This window comes from Dermacentor silvarum, chromosome 1, assembly GCF_013339745.2.
Source record: "Dermacentor silvarum isolate Dsil-2018 chromosome 1, BIME_Dsil_1.4, whole genome shotgun sequence".
Lineage (NCBI taxonomy): Eukaryota > Metazoa > Arthropoda > Arachnida > Ixodida > Ixodidae > Dermacentor > Dermacentor silvarum.
The window spans coordinates 164,149,958-164,165,180 of NC_051154.1; the positions used below are offsets into that span (position 1 = coordinate 164,149,958).

Below are 15,223 nucleotides of genomic sequence, written 5' to 3' on the forward strand. Positions count from 1 at the left end.
GCTATAATGCTCTGCTTGTATTTTTCAGGTTTTACGCTCCGTGACAGCGAAAGCAGCGCTGTTTTTGACGGTGGCAGCGAAGCTCCGGCCATAGACAATGGCGTAAGTGCACTCTTTTAGCTCCTATACACGCAGTTGTGACGCTCGATAAAGTAACCACCTGTAGCGGGTTAGTCAACATTTGTAACCTGCGGTATCGTGCCGTATTGACTTTTTATGAAGTATAATTGAGAACAGCTGTTCGAACGATTCTCAACACCATAAAGAAATCGCTCGGGGGTGTAGGGAATCGAGACAAGAATTACGTGAATTTCCGTGCTCTCTAACCGCTGTGCACTCATGCCTAGCACTCTAATCACTGCTCCATGTCCACCTTCTATACTGCTCTCAACCATTATAAGCTAGGAAACGGGTCCGTCTCCTGCTGAGTAGATTGCACGGACTGCGTAGAGCGATGAGTGTGAATGCCAGAGACGAGTCTAAAAATCAGGACAGCTTCACTGATTTAACGTCGCGAAGACTGATGCAACAGCGGAGCTGGCGGCTTCAACTTGGCTTTTACTTCCCGATGAGTCTCTTCGTACCGTTGCCGCGACGCCACCTCCCTCACTCGAAACTCGGGGTCTTCGGATCTTCGCCGTCGCTTAGCCTCGGCTTCCCTTGCTCGGAACTCTGGGTCGGCACGTCGTCGTTGGGCCCATGCTCGAGCAGCTCCTCGTCGTCTTTCCTGCCGCGGCGCTTCTTCTTCCGGAGACACTTGCTTCTTCGTCCTCGCTGTAATCGTCGCCGAAACTCGGAATGCTCTGCGCCAACAGTGCACACTTTTATACTGCTTGGTAGACCCCCCCCCGATATCTCATCCCGGCAGATTGGGCTGAGCGGCCAATCTGCCTGTACCGAAAAAAATTCTGCGCCCGTGGCGTATGACCAACGGCGTTCCTCTTCGCGCTGGCTTGGACGACGCCAGCCGGGTATGTCATAAACAAGTTGGCTCTTTCTTTTTTTTTTCTTTTTTTTTTAACTGCCGCCAGCCAGTAATACGGACCTCCAAAGGAGCCGTTCAGTGGTATCATCAAAAGCTGCGTCCGTGGATTGATAGAGGTCCCCGTTGCTGCCGCAGTGAGGCCGCCTCACCATCAGGCAAAGAAAATGAAAGCTTACCCACCGCCATCATTGGTGATCGAACCCATGTGGATGAAAGAATCTGCATTTGGGGTCTGTTTGTGCTATTGTGCAGCTTACGTTTGTCCATAATTATGCGGGGTTTCTCGCGTGCGTGACGCAGGCGCAAACGATGCCTGATTCAATGTAGTGCATTCACCGTAAGATAAACCGCGGCCATAATTTTCCGAGAAAGGATATGCCCCAACCATCTTTAATCCTGCCATACTATAGATAGATTTTTATGGAGTTTTAATATACCATCTAAGTGATACTAAGCATATAAACTCGGAGCTAACGCTTACCTAACACGTGTTGCTTCTGTGTAGTTCACTATAGTAAATTTTGTCATACCTGGCGTGAAAATGCAATCTTGTCAGTAATACAGGACACAAGGATAAAGTGAACTCAGATAGGCTATATCTTTTGAAATCGTCTCGTTTCATCGTGTCTACTCACCCGTTTATAGGCGCTGCACACTTTCTGAACTCGTGCTGGTCGAATTATAATAAATATAGACAATATTATCTTGAGCGCCAAGATGATGCTGTTTGGGCAGCAACAGCATGCATGCAAAGCTGTTCAAGTGCTCAAACGACGCGCGGACTCGTAGGAAGGGGTGCCGTGCACTTCCTTGCGCGGCAAGATACAGGTGAAATCAATGAAGCAGTGCACATATGTGACTGTCCTTGATGTCAATTTGTATGCGGTAATGCTCGTTTCTTATTTGTGCTCTTTTTTGTTCGCAGTGAAGTAACTGTACACATTTGTTCAGAAAATCGCTCCAAAGCTGCAATGGGTTCACTTTACTTAGTGTCAGCTTTCTTCTATTGAGCAACAATTTGTGGCCGGAAGAAAGGCTAGTCAAATTATTTTCGACATTGGCAATTACCAGTGAACAAACCACTCGACCTTGCAGAAGTACCGGCTGTTCTTGGACCCCGTGACGGGCCTGCTGAGTCGCGTGATGCTCCTCAACACGGGCCTGGAGGTTCCCTTCCGCCAGTCGCTGTTCGCGTACCTAGCTTACGAAGGCGTTGTAGAGAAGCCCTCGGGCGCCTACTCCTTCAATCCGGCGGACGATCAGCCCATTGATCTGGGTCGCCGAGTCAACTACAGCCTCGTCAAGGTACGCGCGGCGCAGCTTGCACGCCATGCATCGGCGAATCGTTCCCATGCTTTTCGAAACCGAAAGTCGATGATCATGCAATTGCGTGACGACGGCGCCGCCTTTTGATTGATGTTAAGGGTACTTATCAGTGCCATTCTGTTCATGCGTCTGAAATTTAGTGGTTACCGATTGGTGGACTATAGCTTGCAAGGCAGGATGGAGACGACAGTGGGAAAGACAAATCACACACGATAAGGTGATGTCCGTTCTCGCCGTGTGTCTTCCCTGTATGTGTTCTGACAAGCGTGAGTCTCTTAGTTTCCGAAGTTTTACGTGCTAGCACCACGGTCACATTATAAGCCACGACGTGGGGAGGGGGGGGGGGGGGATTAATTCGACCATCTGGGGTTCTTTAATGTACACCCAATGGTGTTACACGACCCATTTTTGCATTCCGTCGCCATCGAACTGCGGCCGCGATCGCACCCACGGCCTCGCGCTTAGCAGCGCAACGCCGTAGCCACGGAGCTACGGCGGCGGGTAGGCTTCAGACTCTAATGCACTTCGTAAGTGGCGCTCGAGTGGGGCAATCGCCGGCAGCTTTTCGTAGGTTATGTCCTCCTGCAGCAAGAAACTTATGTCTATCTCCTATCCGAGTGGCAAAAGTTCAATGTGTAGAGTAGTTCTGACTGGGTGCGCGTTGACAAGTGTTGCAAAATTAGCTCATCAGGTGCTGTAAACCGAATTGAGCTTATGGTGCACCGTAAGCGAGAATGAAATGCAAGGCACTATTTGTCTGTGGCAGTCTTCTTTCACTACCTCCACGCAAACTTTTTTTTCTTTTTCTCCACCAGGCTGCAACTCTGTCGTTCGTGTTAAGCATACAATGCTTATAGGCATAGTCAACGAAGCTTTAGGATAGTCTTAGTCGTGAGTCTTGCTAGAATGTCGCGCAAGAAAGTGATATCTTTCGAGAGGTATACGAGGTAACGAGCCGGAAAAGTACGGTGTAAGCCGTTTCATAGCTATGCTAGAAACTTAGGGCGCTGCACAACCACCTATTGCACAACCACTTGGAAAAATACTTGCGCCACGACCAGTTACTGGCCTTGAAAGGGCAGCTTCCTTTGCCGTGAAATCTTATTTATTAATATGAACTTGGGCCCAAATATTTGGGGAACTTTTATTTATGGCGGGTCACGTTTCTCATTGTTGTGCTCTTTCTCTCTCTCTCTCTCTCTCTCTTATTTTATCTATCTCTAGCAAATAGATGTACTGTTTACGCGGGGCGGGTAAAGTGGTATTTTGAAATTATATTTTATATTTTTATTTTATATTTATAGCAAATTTCTGTCTTGAAAATGAAATGAAGTGGCTTGAAGCAGCTTGCCCCGCTCTTACCTTAGATTTCTTCAGTGTACAAAATCAGGTTGAAGTTACGCTATGATCCGTGTCCTGGCATCGGTCCAGGCATTCGTGCCTAATTACTAGTGTGTGCGGCCGACGGACCGTGTTTTTTTTTTTTTTAATGAGAAATACTAAATAGCCACGAAGCGCCAACGGCTCGCTCTGCGCATGACACAACTGCTTTCGTTGTCCTTCCGGTCTTCTCGCCGGCGTACAGGGCCCCTTGGTGCAAGAGATTCACCAGACGTTCAGCGACTGGGTCTCCCAAGTGATCCGGCTGTACAAGGACGAAGACATCATCGAGTTTGACTGGGTCGTCGGACCCATCCCGTTCAGGTTGGTGCAGCAGTATGCAGCTCGCGTCTCCTGGAGAACCTTCGTAGAGTGCGTCATGTTCCCCCAGTCTGGAAGCGGAACACGGTTCCGTGATATGCTTGCACTGATTGTCTAACAGTTTCAAGGAATCGAAAGCGTTTGCGCTAATGCCTGAGCATATCGGTCCTGTGGTTGGGCATGTGTATTCTACCTTTCTTAATTTCCATCAGATCCTGCATCACCGCAATCATATCAAAGAACCGTGTTCCATTTAGTTCTGATTCCACTTGGAACGGAATCGAATGCGCAGACTTGTGTTGGAATAAAACTAAAAATAATTGAGGGTTGGTATTGGTTTCTTTTTTTTTCTCTCTTTTTTTTCATTATATGGGAGGGGGGGGGGGGGGAGGGCGAAAAGAAAGCATTTAAAATTTTCTGACACACCTTCGAAGTTCTTAAAACAGGTAGTGCAAATATTTCGTCCTCTAAGCAACGGCTCCCTCTTAGAAATGGAAGCCAATGGCACTTGTAAGCGAAAGGAGACGGCAAAAATGTTTGCTATTCAAGAACGAACTCCGAAACGCCCGTTAGTGTCAGCTTACTATAATGCAACAATGTGCGATCACGGGTGCTGGAAACTATCGGTGGGGAAACGCCCAGCGTTGTTTTAAACATACATATTTATGCATTCACTTAATGTCCTGTATTCCAGCTGTGGACCATATATCCACAGGCAATAATAGCCCAGGGGTGCTATAACGTAAAATGATTCCAAACTGTTTTGATTCCATGGAATTTCTGCAATCAGCCCACCACGATTGGTCAAAACATTTTCGGGCCACTCCCAACTTCGCCTGTCTGTCACGTGACGTCACGAAAACCGCGATAGCTCCCCATCTGATATAACGTGTACACACTGATTATGCATGATTAAACCGCACAAAAGAAAAATAATCATTCCTGATTCGACGCCTTTTCACCATTATCCCTCTGCTATTTGTCCAATGTTTTCTGGCTACGCCCACTTCGCCTGCCTGTCACACGACCTCACAAAACCGCGAAAACTCACCACGTCAAAGTGGCGTGTACGCGAAAAAAATGCATTAATATGCCGAACAAAACTGAAAATTTTTCTGAATAGCCACAGACTGCCCCGTTCCGAAGGGAATAGAAGATGGCTGCCCGCCGATCGCTCAGGCCCTCGCTACTCGCACCTGCCGGTGAGCATGTATTTATTTGCGCATGATAAACCTTTTCGCGTGGCAGTAAAACGTTATCGAGCCCTTTCGGCATGCATACGACATCGCTATGCCAACTCTTCCTTGCTGAGGATCCGTTTTAGCGGCATCCTTATCCTTCCGTTGCACGCCGCCGCGATTTTCGACCAGCCACCGCAAGCTAAGTAAGGCGAAGCGGACCAATCGGAGAAGCCGGCACCACCCTCTTCATGCGGTTATCTATTTTCACTGTGCTGGCTCGGCCCCATCGCAACCCTCTCCACTAGAGCATGTTCCTCGTCTCTTGTCAGCCAATTAGATCAGAAAAACCGCTGAGTGTATTGGTTATGTTATTGCTGTTGAAAGCGAACAAAGGTGACCTCCTATTAACGAGGAGAGTGTTTGATTGGGTTGTTCAGGCAACGCGGCGGGTGACCGCCCGATGCTTGCGTCGGTGGTTACGTAAGCTTGACGTCAGGAGTTAGGAATCAAAACAGTTTGGAATCATTTTACCTTATAGCGCCCCAGTACTGGAGCATGGGACTCAGTGGAGCATGCGGGTACATCAACCTGGACAAATTCATACAAATCAACCACTACCGGCACGTCAACTACGAACGCACTTGATTTGAAGATACACATACAAAGCTTCACATCAGGCTCTCAAGTGAACGAGTTCAAAAGCTTGTTTATGTGCTGTACAACCTGAATACCGGGACAGCTCCAAGAAATGTTACTGCGCATATTGCTGCATACACCGCATACGCCGCATATTACCGTTGCATATCTGACAGGCCAATACACGAGAGTACCATTCAGCTGTCACTATAGCCTTTCCTCTCTCTGTCCTGTGCACGTGTTTGCTTGTATTGCACTGCTCTGTGGGAGCAGTGCAAAATAGTTTGTGGTGGCACGTAACACAAACAAGCAAAGCGCTTTCTTCTCTTCGTATGAACAAGTGTCATTTTAACGCCATATATGTGATCTTGTGGGACGCCGTAGCGCAGGCCCACAGAATATAATCTTGCAATCTTTATCACGGCAACCAATGCTTCCCGCAGACACTATTTGCAATAGTCGTGTTTCCGCGGCGGCCGCAATTCAGCTGCCACTGACCGAGTTCTTGATTCCTGAATTTAAAACGTTTCCATTGGGTCATGCTTGCTTAGTGTATTCAGTATGTCGGTGCATTAATTCCAGACAAGCTCATTGTTGGAACGTTGGCTCCGACCTGAGGCTTCTCTTGTTCGCGGACAGCCAATCACCTTGTAATCATTCTCCTTTTTGTAGCTGCTGAATAAAATTTAAAAAAAAAGATACAGAGAGAAAGAGACAGCCGGTATAATGTAAGGATAGCTTTCTCTATAATCTGATGCTTTTTTATCATCCACCGTTCACGGTAAGACGAAAGCGGTGATGACGGTGTGATCCAAAAGGCGTGGAGGGGTGATCGGAGCACTGGCGACGCGCTGAGAAAAAATAGTATTGGAATAGCATCGCTACGTTATACCGAACCTGTCTTGTTAGCGCGCGAAAATGATAAACACGGGAAATTAATGGGAATTTTCTATGAATGAGAATTCCTACCGATTTTCTTGTTTAATTCACTTACATTTAATCTTTCTTTCACCCTCTTAGCGAGGGCCGCGAGCCCAGCCGAGGCAAGGAGATCATCTCACGTTACCAAACCTCGATTTGGAACAATGGCACTTTTTATACTGATTCCAACGGACGTCAGACAATAAAGAGAACGTGAGTGTGAAAATTTCCTCTATTCGTATTTTGAGTATTTTATACCTTGTCTGAAAGCGTTGCTGTCCAGCGAATGCGCGGCTGGTATTTACCGTTAGTAAAGAATTTTCCATATGCCTTCCTTTTTTTTTGCGTAGTGGTATGTCAAAATCGCTGTTAGTCTTATGTACCGGTGTCCTTTGTCCTACGCATGTTCAAAGCGTCGTGCGCAATATGGTGCAAATTGAGCCCGGAAGGCCGCTTTGTACGCTATCTTCTCGCAGTTGATTTTTGCACGTGGGCGTTTTCGTCTCATATGTTGTGTTGTAACCAGGGCGCTACGATCAAAGCGAATTGAATGTGTGCTTGAGCTACGCAACGACACACACAACTTATAGTTTCAAACAGGATAACAGTGTAATTTGTCTGATGTGTCGAGCTCGCGCAAGTATGCAATGACGCCTCTTTTTGAGGGACGAATTTAGCGGGAGACCCGTACGTGCAGTTTAGAAGAAAAATACGCAATTCCGTTTTGAAATGATATTTAAATCCGGCAGTAAAAATGGAGGAAATAGAAGCAAAAGATACTGTTGTGGTGAAAGTGTACCCGGATGTTCTTGCCTGGATTCCCGTGCATAAAACCATGCTTTGAACAAATATGATTGACATTATACTGAGAAGGAATAAAGTAGCATAGATCCTTGCGCCGTCTTATCGGATTCTGCAACTCAAGCATATAACTGTCGCAAAACTGTCGAAAAGTACATTATTTGCGACGTATATACGTAGTTGTGATGCTAAAAAACAAGCGTATACCACTACTGCGAAGTTTATTTATACGTATATGCTAGGCGCTGATTTGCTGCGCGGTAAAGAACTACCGCCCTTTAAAATATTTTTCATAATATTCACACATTAGGTCGCATGACCATAACAAGGTGAGGCCACGATGTGCCGCTTGTTTTAACGTTCTTTGCACAATATAGCCTGTATAATGCAAGATCTTGCATTGTGCTTTACAGCGAATTTCGATACGTATGTGGTGACACAATAGTCGTACAGTAGTAGCGACTAGAGCACTGCACGAGCCGATATTTCCAGCCCGGGCCCGACCCGGGCCCGATTTTACGTCGGGCTGCCCGCCCGAGCCCGACCAAAAGTTTTATGGCGAGAACAGGGCCCGGCCCGGGCCCGGCCCGGACCCGGAAATAATCTAAGTTACCCGCCCGACCCGGCCCACCACCCCTTTACTTTAGGCCCGAGCCCGGCGCGAGCCCGAAAAAGACCACCGAGTGCCATTAAAAAATAAAATAAAAAAGAGAATGAAAGGAATGAATTCTTAAGGCATAAATGCATGTCATATGCAATTATGAACACCATTTGAGCGGTATGAACGCAAATACCAGCGCGCGAAGTAGTACAAATGACCCTGCCGAGCAGTATCGCCAGCAGTTTCCAACAGTGCGACTTTGATGCGGCCCAATCCACTTTTATCGCCACTTCACCACAGTATTTTTCCGCGTCGGGCGCCTCACTGCAAAGCATGCGCCGCCCCAGCCGCTCGTCCCACTCAGCGGTATTCTATCTAGTACACTCTAGCCGAAGCGCAGCCACGACCGGTGGTGAGCGCAGCGCATGGATGGAGTAAATGGAGAAAGAAAGCTTCTCGTTCCTCCACGGTGCAGCGTAATGCGCTGCTGTTAGGCGGCCGGTTGAGAACATGCGTGCAATCATGGATGGACGCAGTGCCATATTTCAGCCGCGTCACGAATTATCTTACCAATCATCGTTTTACCAATTCGCCTTTGAAGAATCGGCAAGTCGTGAATGCGCTTACACCGCGCTGAAAGCATTAATTGCATTGATTTAGCTAAGTAATACAATGCCATCCTTGGTTTGAGGCGACTTCGGTCTTTCTGGACTTTTACATTCTGTTAAAACAGCGCAAAATACGACGGAAGAAGAAAAGGATAGTACACAGGAGTAGCACTGCTAGCTTCCAGCTGCGCCGGGGCAACAGTTTTTCAGACGCGCGAGGATAACTCGCTGCACGTTACATGCACACCACCAGAAAGTCCGAGCCCGACCCGGGCCCGCGTCGAAATACCCGAGCCGGGCATGGGCCCGGGTCAAAAAGCTCATGCCGTGCCCGAGCCCGGCCCGAGCCCGTGCAGTGCTCTAGTAGCGACAACAGTACCCAAATCGTGCCCGCTTTTGCTATCTCAGAGATCTTGTGGCCACTTTTTTTATCATTTTTAACGTTTGATAGCTAAGTTATAACTTTCATGACCAACCACCATAGTGAGAGAAGTTCGATTATTAGATACCAAAATTTAACCTTTTTCCTGGCAGTTGCACCAATCTTCCTAAGGTGTGATGATATGGGGCGATGTATATGTTTCGGCAACGTCAGCTTTGCGTTCACCAGTGGTCACTGCGTCCAGAGGCTTCACACACCTTAAGTCAAAGGGCCCTTATAGGGAACGCAACTGCATAGAGACTAAAACAAGCGTTATTTCGGCGTAAACGAGAACTAGTTGAATATACGGCGCTGAGAGAAAAGATACCTTTGTTGGCCATAACGTGTGCAGCGTCTATTTCGCACGGCATTGGCTGGTAGTTTTCTTCACTACCTTCTTGCGTGTGGTTGTTATAGGTAATTCGCAGCTCAACGAAATTCCTCAGAAACATCCTCGCACATTTCATACCTACCTTTTTTCTTTTTTTTTCCCTTTGCTCGCGGGTGCACCGTGATAGTCTTTATATTTACTTTTATTGTTTCCAGCGTTTGATAGTAAACGCACCACCAGCGCTCGTATTAATGGTGCGTATATCTTAAAAGTCGGTTGCAGTTTTTTACAGATAGTTTATATCTTACCACATTTTGTAAAAACGTAGCAGGTGATCAGCGACCTTTTGACCTCCATGGTGTATATAGAGGCATATTTCCAGAAATAAACACCAAAACCACAACCAAAAAAAGAAGGCAGGAACAGAGCGCGAGCATGGTCATCATAGCTTGCGTGCGTGGTTGAAGCAGCTCGGCACGATGGCCATACAAGCCGAAGTGGTTCCTCGATAAATTCGACAGCGGCCAGCGGTCAAAAAAGCACCGAAGTAGCGCTCCTGAAACGTTTCTTATTTTACTGCCTATGCATGTACCGACGGGGCTGCAGCATCGAAAGATCGAGGGACGCTAAAGAAATTGTTTTTCTTGTCTTTTTTTTTTTTTTTTTTTTTTGTAGCGCAGAGGGCAGACTACGAAAAGGTTTGAGGAGGAGATTTCGAAAGTAGTAATAATTTATAGGCAGTGTAGTACAATGTAAAAATGATTAAATTTTGTTGTTGTTGTTGTTGTTGTTGTTGTTGTTGTTGTTGTTGTTGTTGTTGTTGTTGTTGTTGTTGTTGTTGTTGTTGTTGTTGTTTTTCGCGTTTTTTTAAAGCATCCTAATCGGGTGAAAAGGTGGGTACGATAAATATCAGGAATATGCTTTTTTTTTCCTTCTTCTGGCGTATAGAGCTCAACATCGGCGGTTGTGATTTGTTCGAGAACGGAGCTTTTCGCTGAGAGTCCTCGCGACCTTAATCCCATAGTGGCTATTTCTATTTTTCTTTTTACAAGCACGAAGGCTTATTTCCCGTTTTCCAGATCCCCGGCTCATTTTGTTTTTACCTCTCTTTTTTCTAACGCGAGCACGGAACATTTCTTTTTCATTTAAGTTCTAACTATAGGAGTAGGCTTAAGGGAATAATATCATAATGATTTTCCTAGCTCCACCAGAAACATAAAAGTATGGAGAGGAAAAGAAAAAATAGTAACAAAGGTTATCAGAGCCCCGCACGAAAGCATTAGCGTATACGGCCACGCTAGCGGCAAAAACACGCGGCAAAAACACGCGCGCGAACGCGCGGCAAAAGCGGCAGGAATCGGGCGTTTTGCGGCGTGCCGCGCGAAATGGGTTCGAGACCTTTCCTCCATGGTTCGACACCCATTTCCGCGGCAAATGCCGCGTGCCGCGAGATGAAGAACCAATCAAGAGCGACGAGGGTGACGTCACAGAGCCATGGCAACCGGACCGCCGCCGCTCCGCGCCGGCTTTCCAATCGACGATCGTCGTCTCTCGCGGTTCCATGGAGGGATTTGTGGACGGTGTCCGATCGTACCCTTTCTGCTCACGGTGATTCAGCGTTCCGAGAGCGCGCGAGATCTTATCGCGCTGCCGCGCGGCGAGACGCGCTTGCCACTGTGGCCTCGCGGCGCCCGCGGCATGACGCGTGCGTTTTTTGCCGCTAGCGTGGCCGTACCCTTCGGCTCATACAACGTGCCTTCGAACGGTTTTCCACTTCTAGTAGCCACTTTTCACGTTTCGGGTTTGTTGTGCATACGTTTGTGTACACTTCGGAGACAGTGCCAGATACGTTGTGGCATATCGTGCTACACACCGGGCCTAACGGGATGCAAGTTTGGTTTCGCAATTTTTTTTTTATTGCTAGCGCCAATTTTAAACCTGTGCCGGTAAACAAACGTCAGAAATTGGATGTAGTTAACAGGCCCGAAACATGGACCTCGTTTTCTCTTGTGGCATTGTGCTGATGAGAACAAGAATTGACGGACTCAACGCAGACAAAAAAAAAAGTAACAGAAACAAATACACCAGATGCATTGGCAGACAACTAAGCAGTTTTGTTAAGTTCTGTGCATATACCTGCAGGTTCATCAGCCAGTAGAGATTTAGAGAAAAGCAGGTTGATCTATCGCAATGTCGGGATCTAAAGGACGTGAAATCGAGGTAGCAACAGTAGCGGATGACACGAACAGATATATATATATATATATATATATATATATATATATATATATATATCCATGAGGAAATGACGATGATCAGACGATTGCCGTCATTGATCACCAGGTTATGAAATACAAGTACTGTCACGGCTTGCTTAGTTAACACCGCTGCTAGAAAAACGAAGACATCTTTTGGAACTCAACTCGTTCTCTATTTTCCAGCGTGGGACAAACATTCCGTGACTTGTTAATCGCATTTCCTCATCTCTCGACAACATTACGAGCAGCTCCAAAAATGTTCGAGCGCAAATTGGCGAGCGAAAAGTTCGGCAGTCGAAGAGGAGCAGCGATGAATTTAGTGTGCGAGCGAACAGGCGAACCGCTGAGCCACGAACGTCAGCCACCGCTTTAACGTTTCAGGATAACATCGGCGTGCATTCCTGTCCGGCACGCGTCTCCTTGAACGGCAGTTTACGGTAGGAACGAACCAGAGGTGCAGGCTGGCAGACATTTAGAGTGAGGCTGTAATTATTATTTTCATCTGCCTCGCTCAAGCCGTTCGGGACCAAATTCACAAAGTTTCTTGTTCGTAAGGACTGTTTGTCATTGACCGGAAGGATTTGTTGATGCCATGTTTACTGTCAAGATTGGCCGCCGCCTCATATATACGAACTGCCATAGCGTGCCAACTGCTTTGTGACTACTCAGTCCGAGAAGCTTTGCGAATTCTGCCTCGGGTTACCGCATGCTTGGCACAATTGCACAAATGACCAAGGAGCAAAGAAAAACGGTTTGCAGTGCTTTATAGCTCTGGGCCGTCCTGTTTTCCAGCTTCTCAAGTTTACTGCGCATTATTATGGTTCTACATCTTTCGTTCGTTCAGATCTGCACTCCCCGCCATCTTGTGCCCATACTCACTGTTTGCTGAGATGACGGCTACGGATAAGCATTATAAAGCATATGGAGGACGGGTAGTCTTGCTGCCTTGTACATAAGTACCCACATGTATACCGGCTGCGGCGATGGTCCTGGCGCACGAGACACGCTGATGGGAGGATGTTTCGCAGGAGGAACGTTCATCGACCGTGGACCAAGACCATCGTGGAGCCCACTACGTACAACTACTACCCCGTGGTCTCGTGGATCTACCTCAAGGTGCGTACGGCTGCGCGATACGTGACGGTCAGCAATGGCGATCGCCGAAAAATGGTGACTGCACATCGATGTCACTCGCTACAGCACAAAGCGCTACCAGGACCAGCATTTCGTAAACATTCTTTTCGCGTTCTATTTTTCGGGCCCATCGTAATTGGCTCCCACCATGCGCCGCCGTCGCTATCGCTGGCATCGGCCGCTTTACGTATGTAGGCGCTAAGGTTGATAAGGAATGAGCGAAATTGGGGGAACAGAATCCTTTTGCAAAATTAGGCCTCAGATCGGGTGAATTTGTCGACAAATGTTGCAACAGAACGCGGAAGCTACACAGTACCCGCCCGTTGTGATTCAAAAGTACCGCTGGGCAGCTTGGTGGGTGCATCTCATTTCACAACACCACCATTTTTCTGCGTAAGTGTCGAAAATAGCGAAAACGCCTGCTTTTTTTTTTTTCGCATCCCAAAAGAACCGTGCTTTCCTGATACTTCGGACTAAGTAAGTACAGTCAACCACATAAGTTTGCGAACCACGCGAGCGCGTGGCCAAGAGCCTCTTCGCGACACTTCCGCTACGTCACCAGCGATCGACAGCAGCGCTACGTTGAAGACGCATCCCTCCTTAAATCTATGGCCTGTCTATTTTCGCACTGTGCGCAAATATTTTCTACCTATCTCTTTCAACGTGACGCGCTCTTTGTTAGCCAGGGCTACTTGCTTATATTTTGAGAGCAGAATATCAGTACAAGTAATCAGACAGCGTATTCTTCGGCTGTTATCACTTCTATTTTCGCGTAGCCACGCTGTTTTTTTTTTTTTTTTCGTGAGTGCGTGAGTGAGCGGTGAGGCAGCCATGGGACACAGATGCTTAGTCAGTAGGCAGAATTTTTCCGGTCCTCCCCCATCGATAAGTGACAGTAGCGGCCGGGATTTGATCGCCTGCGCCCAGGTTTTGCTGCGCAAAGCCCGAACCACCGCGCTGCTATAGTGGTTACATTTAGAAAAATAATAAATAATCGGGTGCGATGACTCTTTTTATAACCCTTTGCGACACGGCGTCCTCGTTTGGGGACTCGAACTTCGGAGGCGCGTCCCACGCCACGTGTTTCTTCAAATGACCTAAAACTCAGTGTGCACATTCGTGTTCGCTTCCTGATGGGACAACTAGCGGTCAGTTAACTTCATTGTCCTGCGTATTGCTGCAGATGATCACTTTGCTGGAGACACTACCATGTTAGACAATCGTTCGACGTGCCGCGTTCCAAGACCAACGTCAAGAGTATTTTTTTTTTCTCCGGTCGACACGAATACAACCGAAAAAGCAAGTGTGCATGCGTTTCGGGCCTAATAGTTGATTCTTTTTATGCAAGCATTGAAGCTGACGGATTTCAGAATAATTAGATAATGAGTTATACGCTAATTAATTTTTTTTTACTGAAACTCGCACAAAACAGCACATTGCTTCGTCTTCTTTCTTGGAATGTAATAGTGAGCGTCTTGAAATGATGCCATGCGCATTTGACGCATTTGCAGACAGTGCATCATAATTCGTGTCTGAAGGGGATGAATTTATTCACAAGACATTTACAGAAGTGTCATGAAACATAGGTCTTTCAATGATCTAGTAGGAAGTGAAATGTCCGCCGTTTTCTAGCACCTTAAGGTGGATACACACGCGAGGGCAAAATCCCGCCTGCTCCGCGGACAAACAGTGACGTCAGCACTTGAATCCGGCGCAGCCGAGTTAGGTCGCATTCGCACAGCCGGACCGCCGTTTGCGGAATCCGCGTGCTTACTCTCGACTCCAACGTTTATTAGCAGCTGCGCGTTTGCATACTCGGCGTGCCCTATAAGCCATAGTGCTATGAATCCCTCAACAAGAACCAAAAGAGTGACGGTTGCCTCGTCACTTAGCGTTTATTGTGCACCTCACTCACGTTTAAGTCACGCAGGCTGCGCGGTCTGAGTAAATAGAAATGCGCGTGCAACCACGACTCGCCGTTCCCGCTGCATCACAACAAAATACGCGCGGTCACTGCTGCACAACGAAATCACACGTGGCTCCAAGCCGATAACGCGCCATCGTAGCCACGCCAATGCGTCCGATGTTGACAGATTTGACGCTGACTACGCTAAATTGAGGTCAGACGACCGCCAACCGGCCGGATGGAAATACCGGCGAGCATTTTCAATCCGGACCGCGAGCGGAGGAGCCCGGACTAGGCGAGGGCGGCACGTTTTGATGACGCGCGCGTCACGTGATACGCCATCCGCTGCGAAAATTCCTCCTCCGTCCGGTCGTGTGAATTCACCTTTATTGATGCGTGTGGGCATCGACTCG

The 15,223-nt window shown here is 47.5% G+C and overlaps 1 protein-coding gene across 2 annotated transcripts in view; it reads left to right on the forward strand.

Moving 5' to 3' along the window:
* The window catches only part of LOC119436344 (lysosomal alpha-mannosidase), a 615,486-nt gene that overhangs the window by 578,764 nt on the left and 21,499 nt on the right, over window positions 1–15,223 (forward strand). For both annotated transcript variants that reach the window (XM_049657027.1, XM_049657033.1), the window contains exons 17-21: window positions 29–102; window positions 2,081–2,290; window positions 3,897–4,015; window positions 6,850–6,963; window positions 12,799–12,886. In XM_049657027.1, the coding sequence (XP_049512984.1) occupies window positions 29–102; window positions 2,081–2,290; window positions 3,897–4,015; window positions 6,850–6,963; window positions 12,799–12,886 (605 nt within the window). The remainder of the gene's footprint in view (window positions 1–28; window positions 103–2,080; window positions 2,291–3,896; window positions 4,016–6,849; window positions 6,964–12,798; window positions 12,887–15,223) is intronic.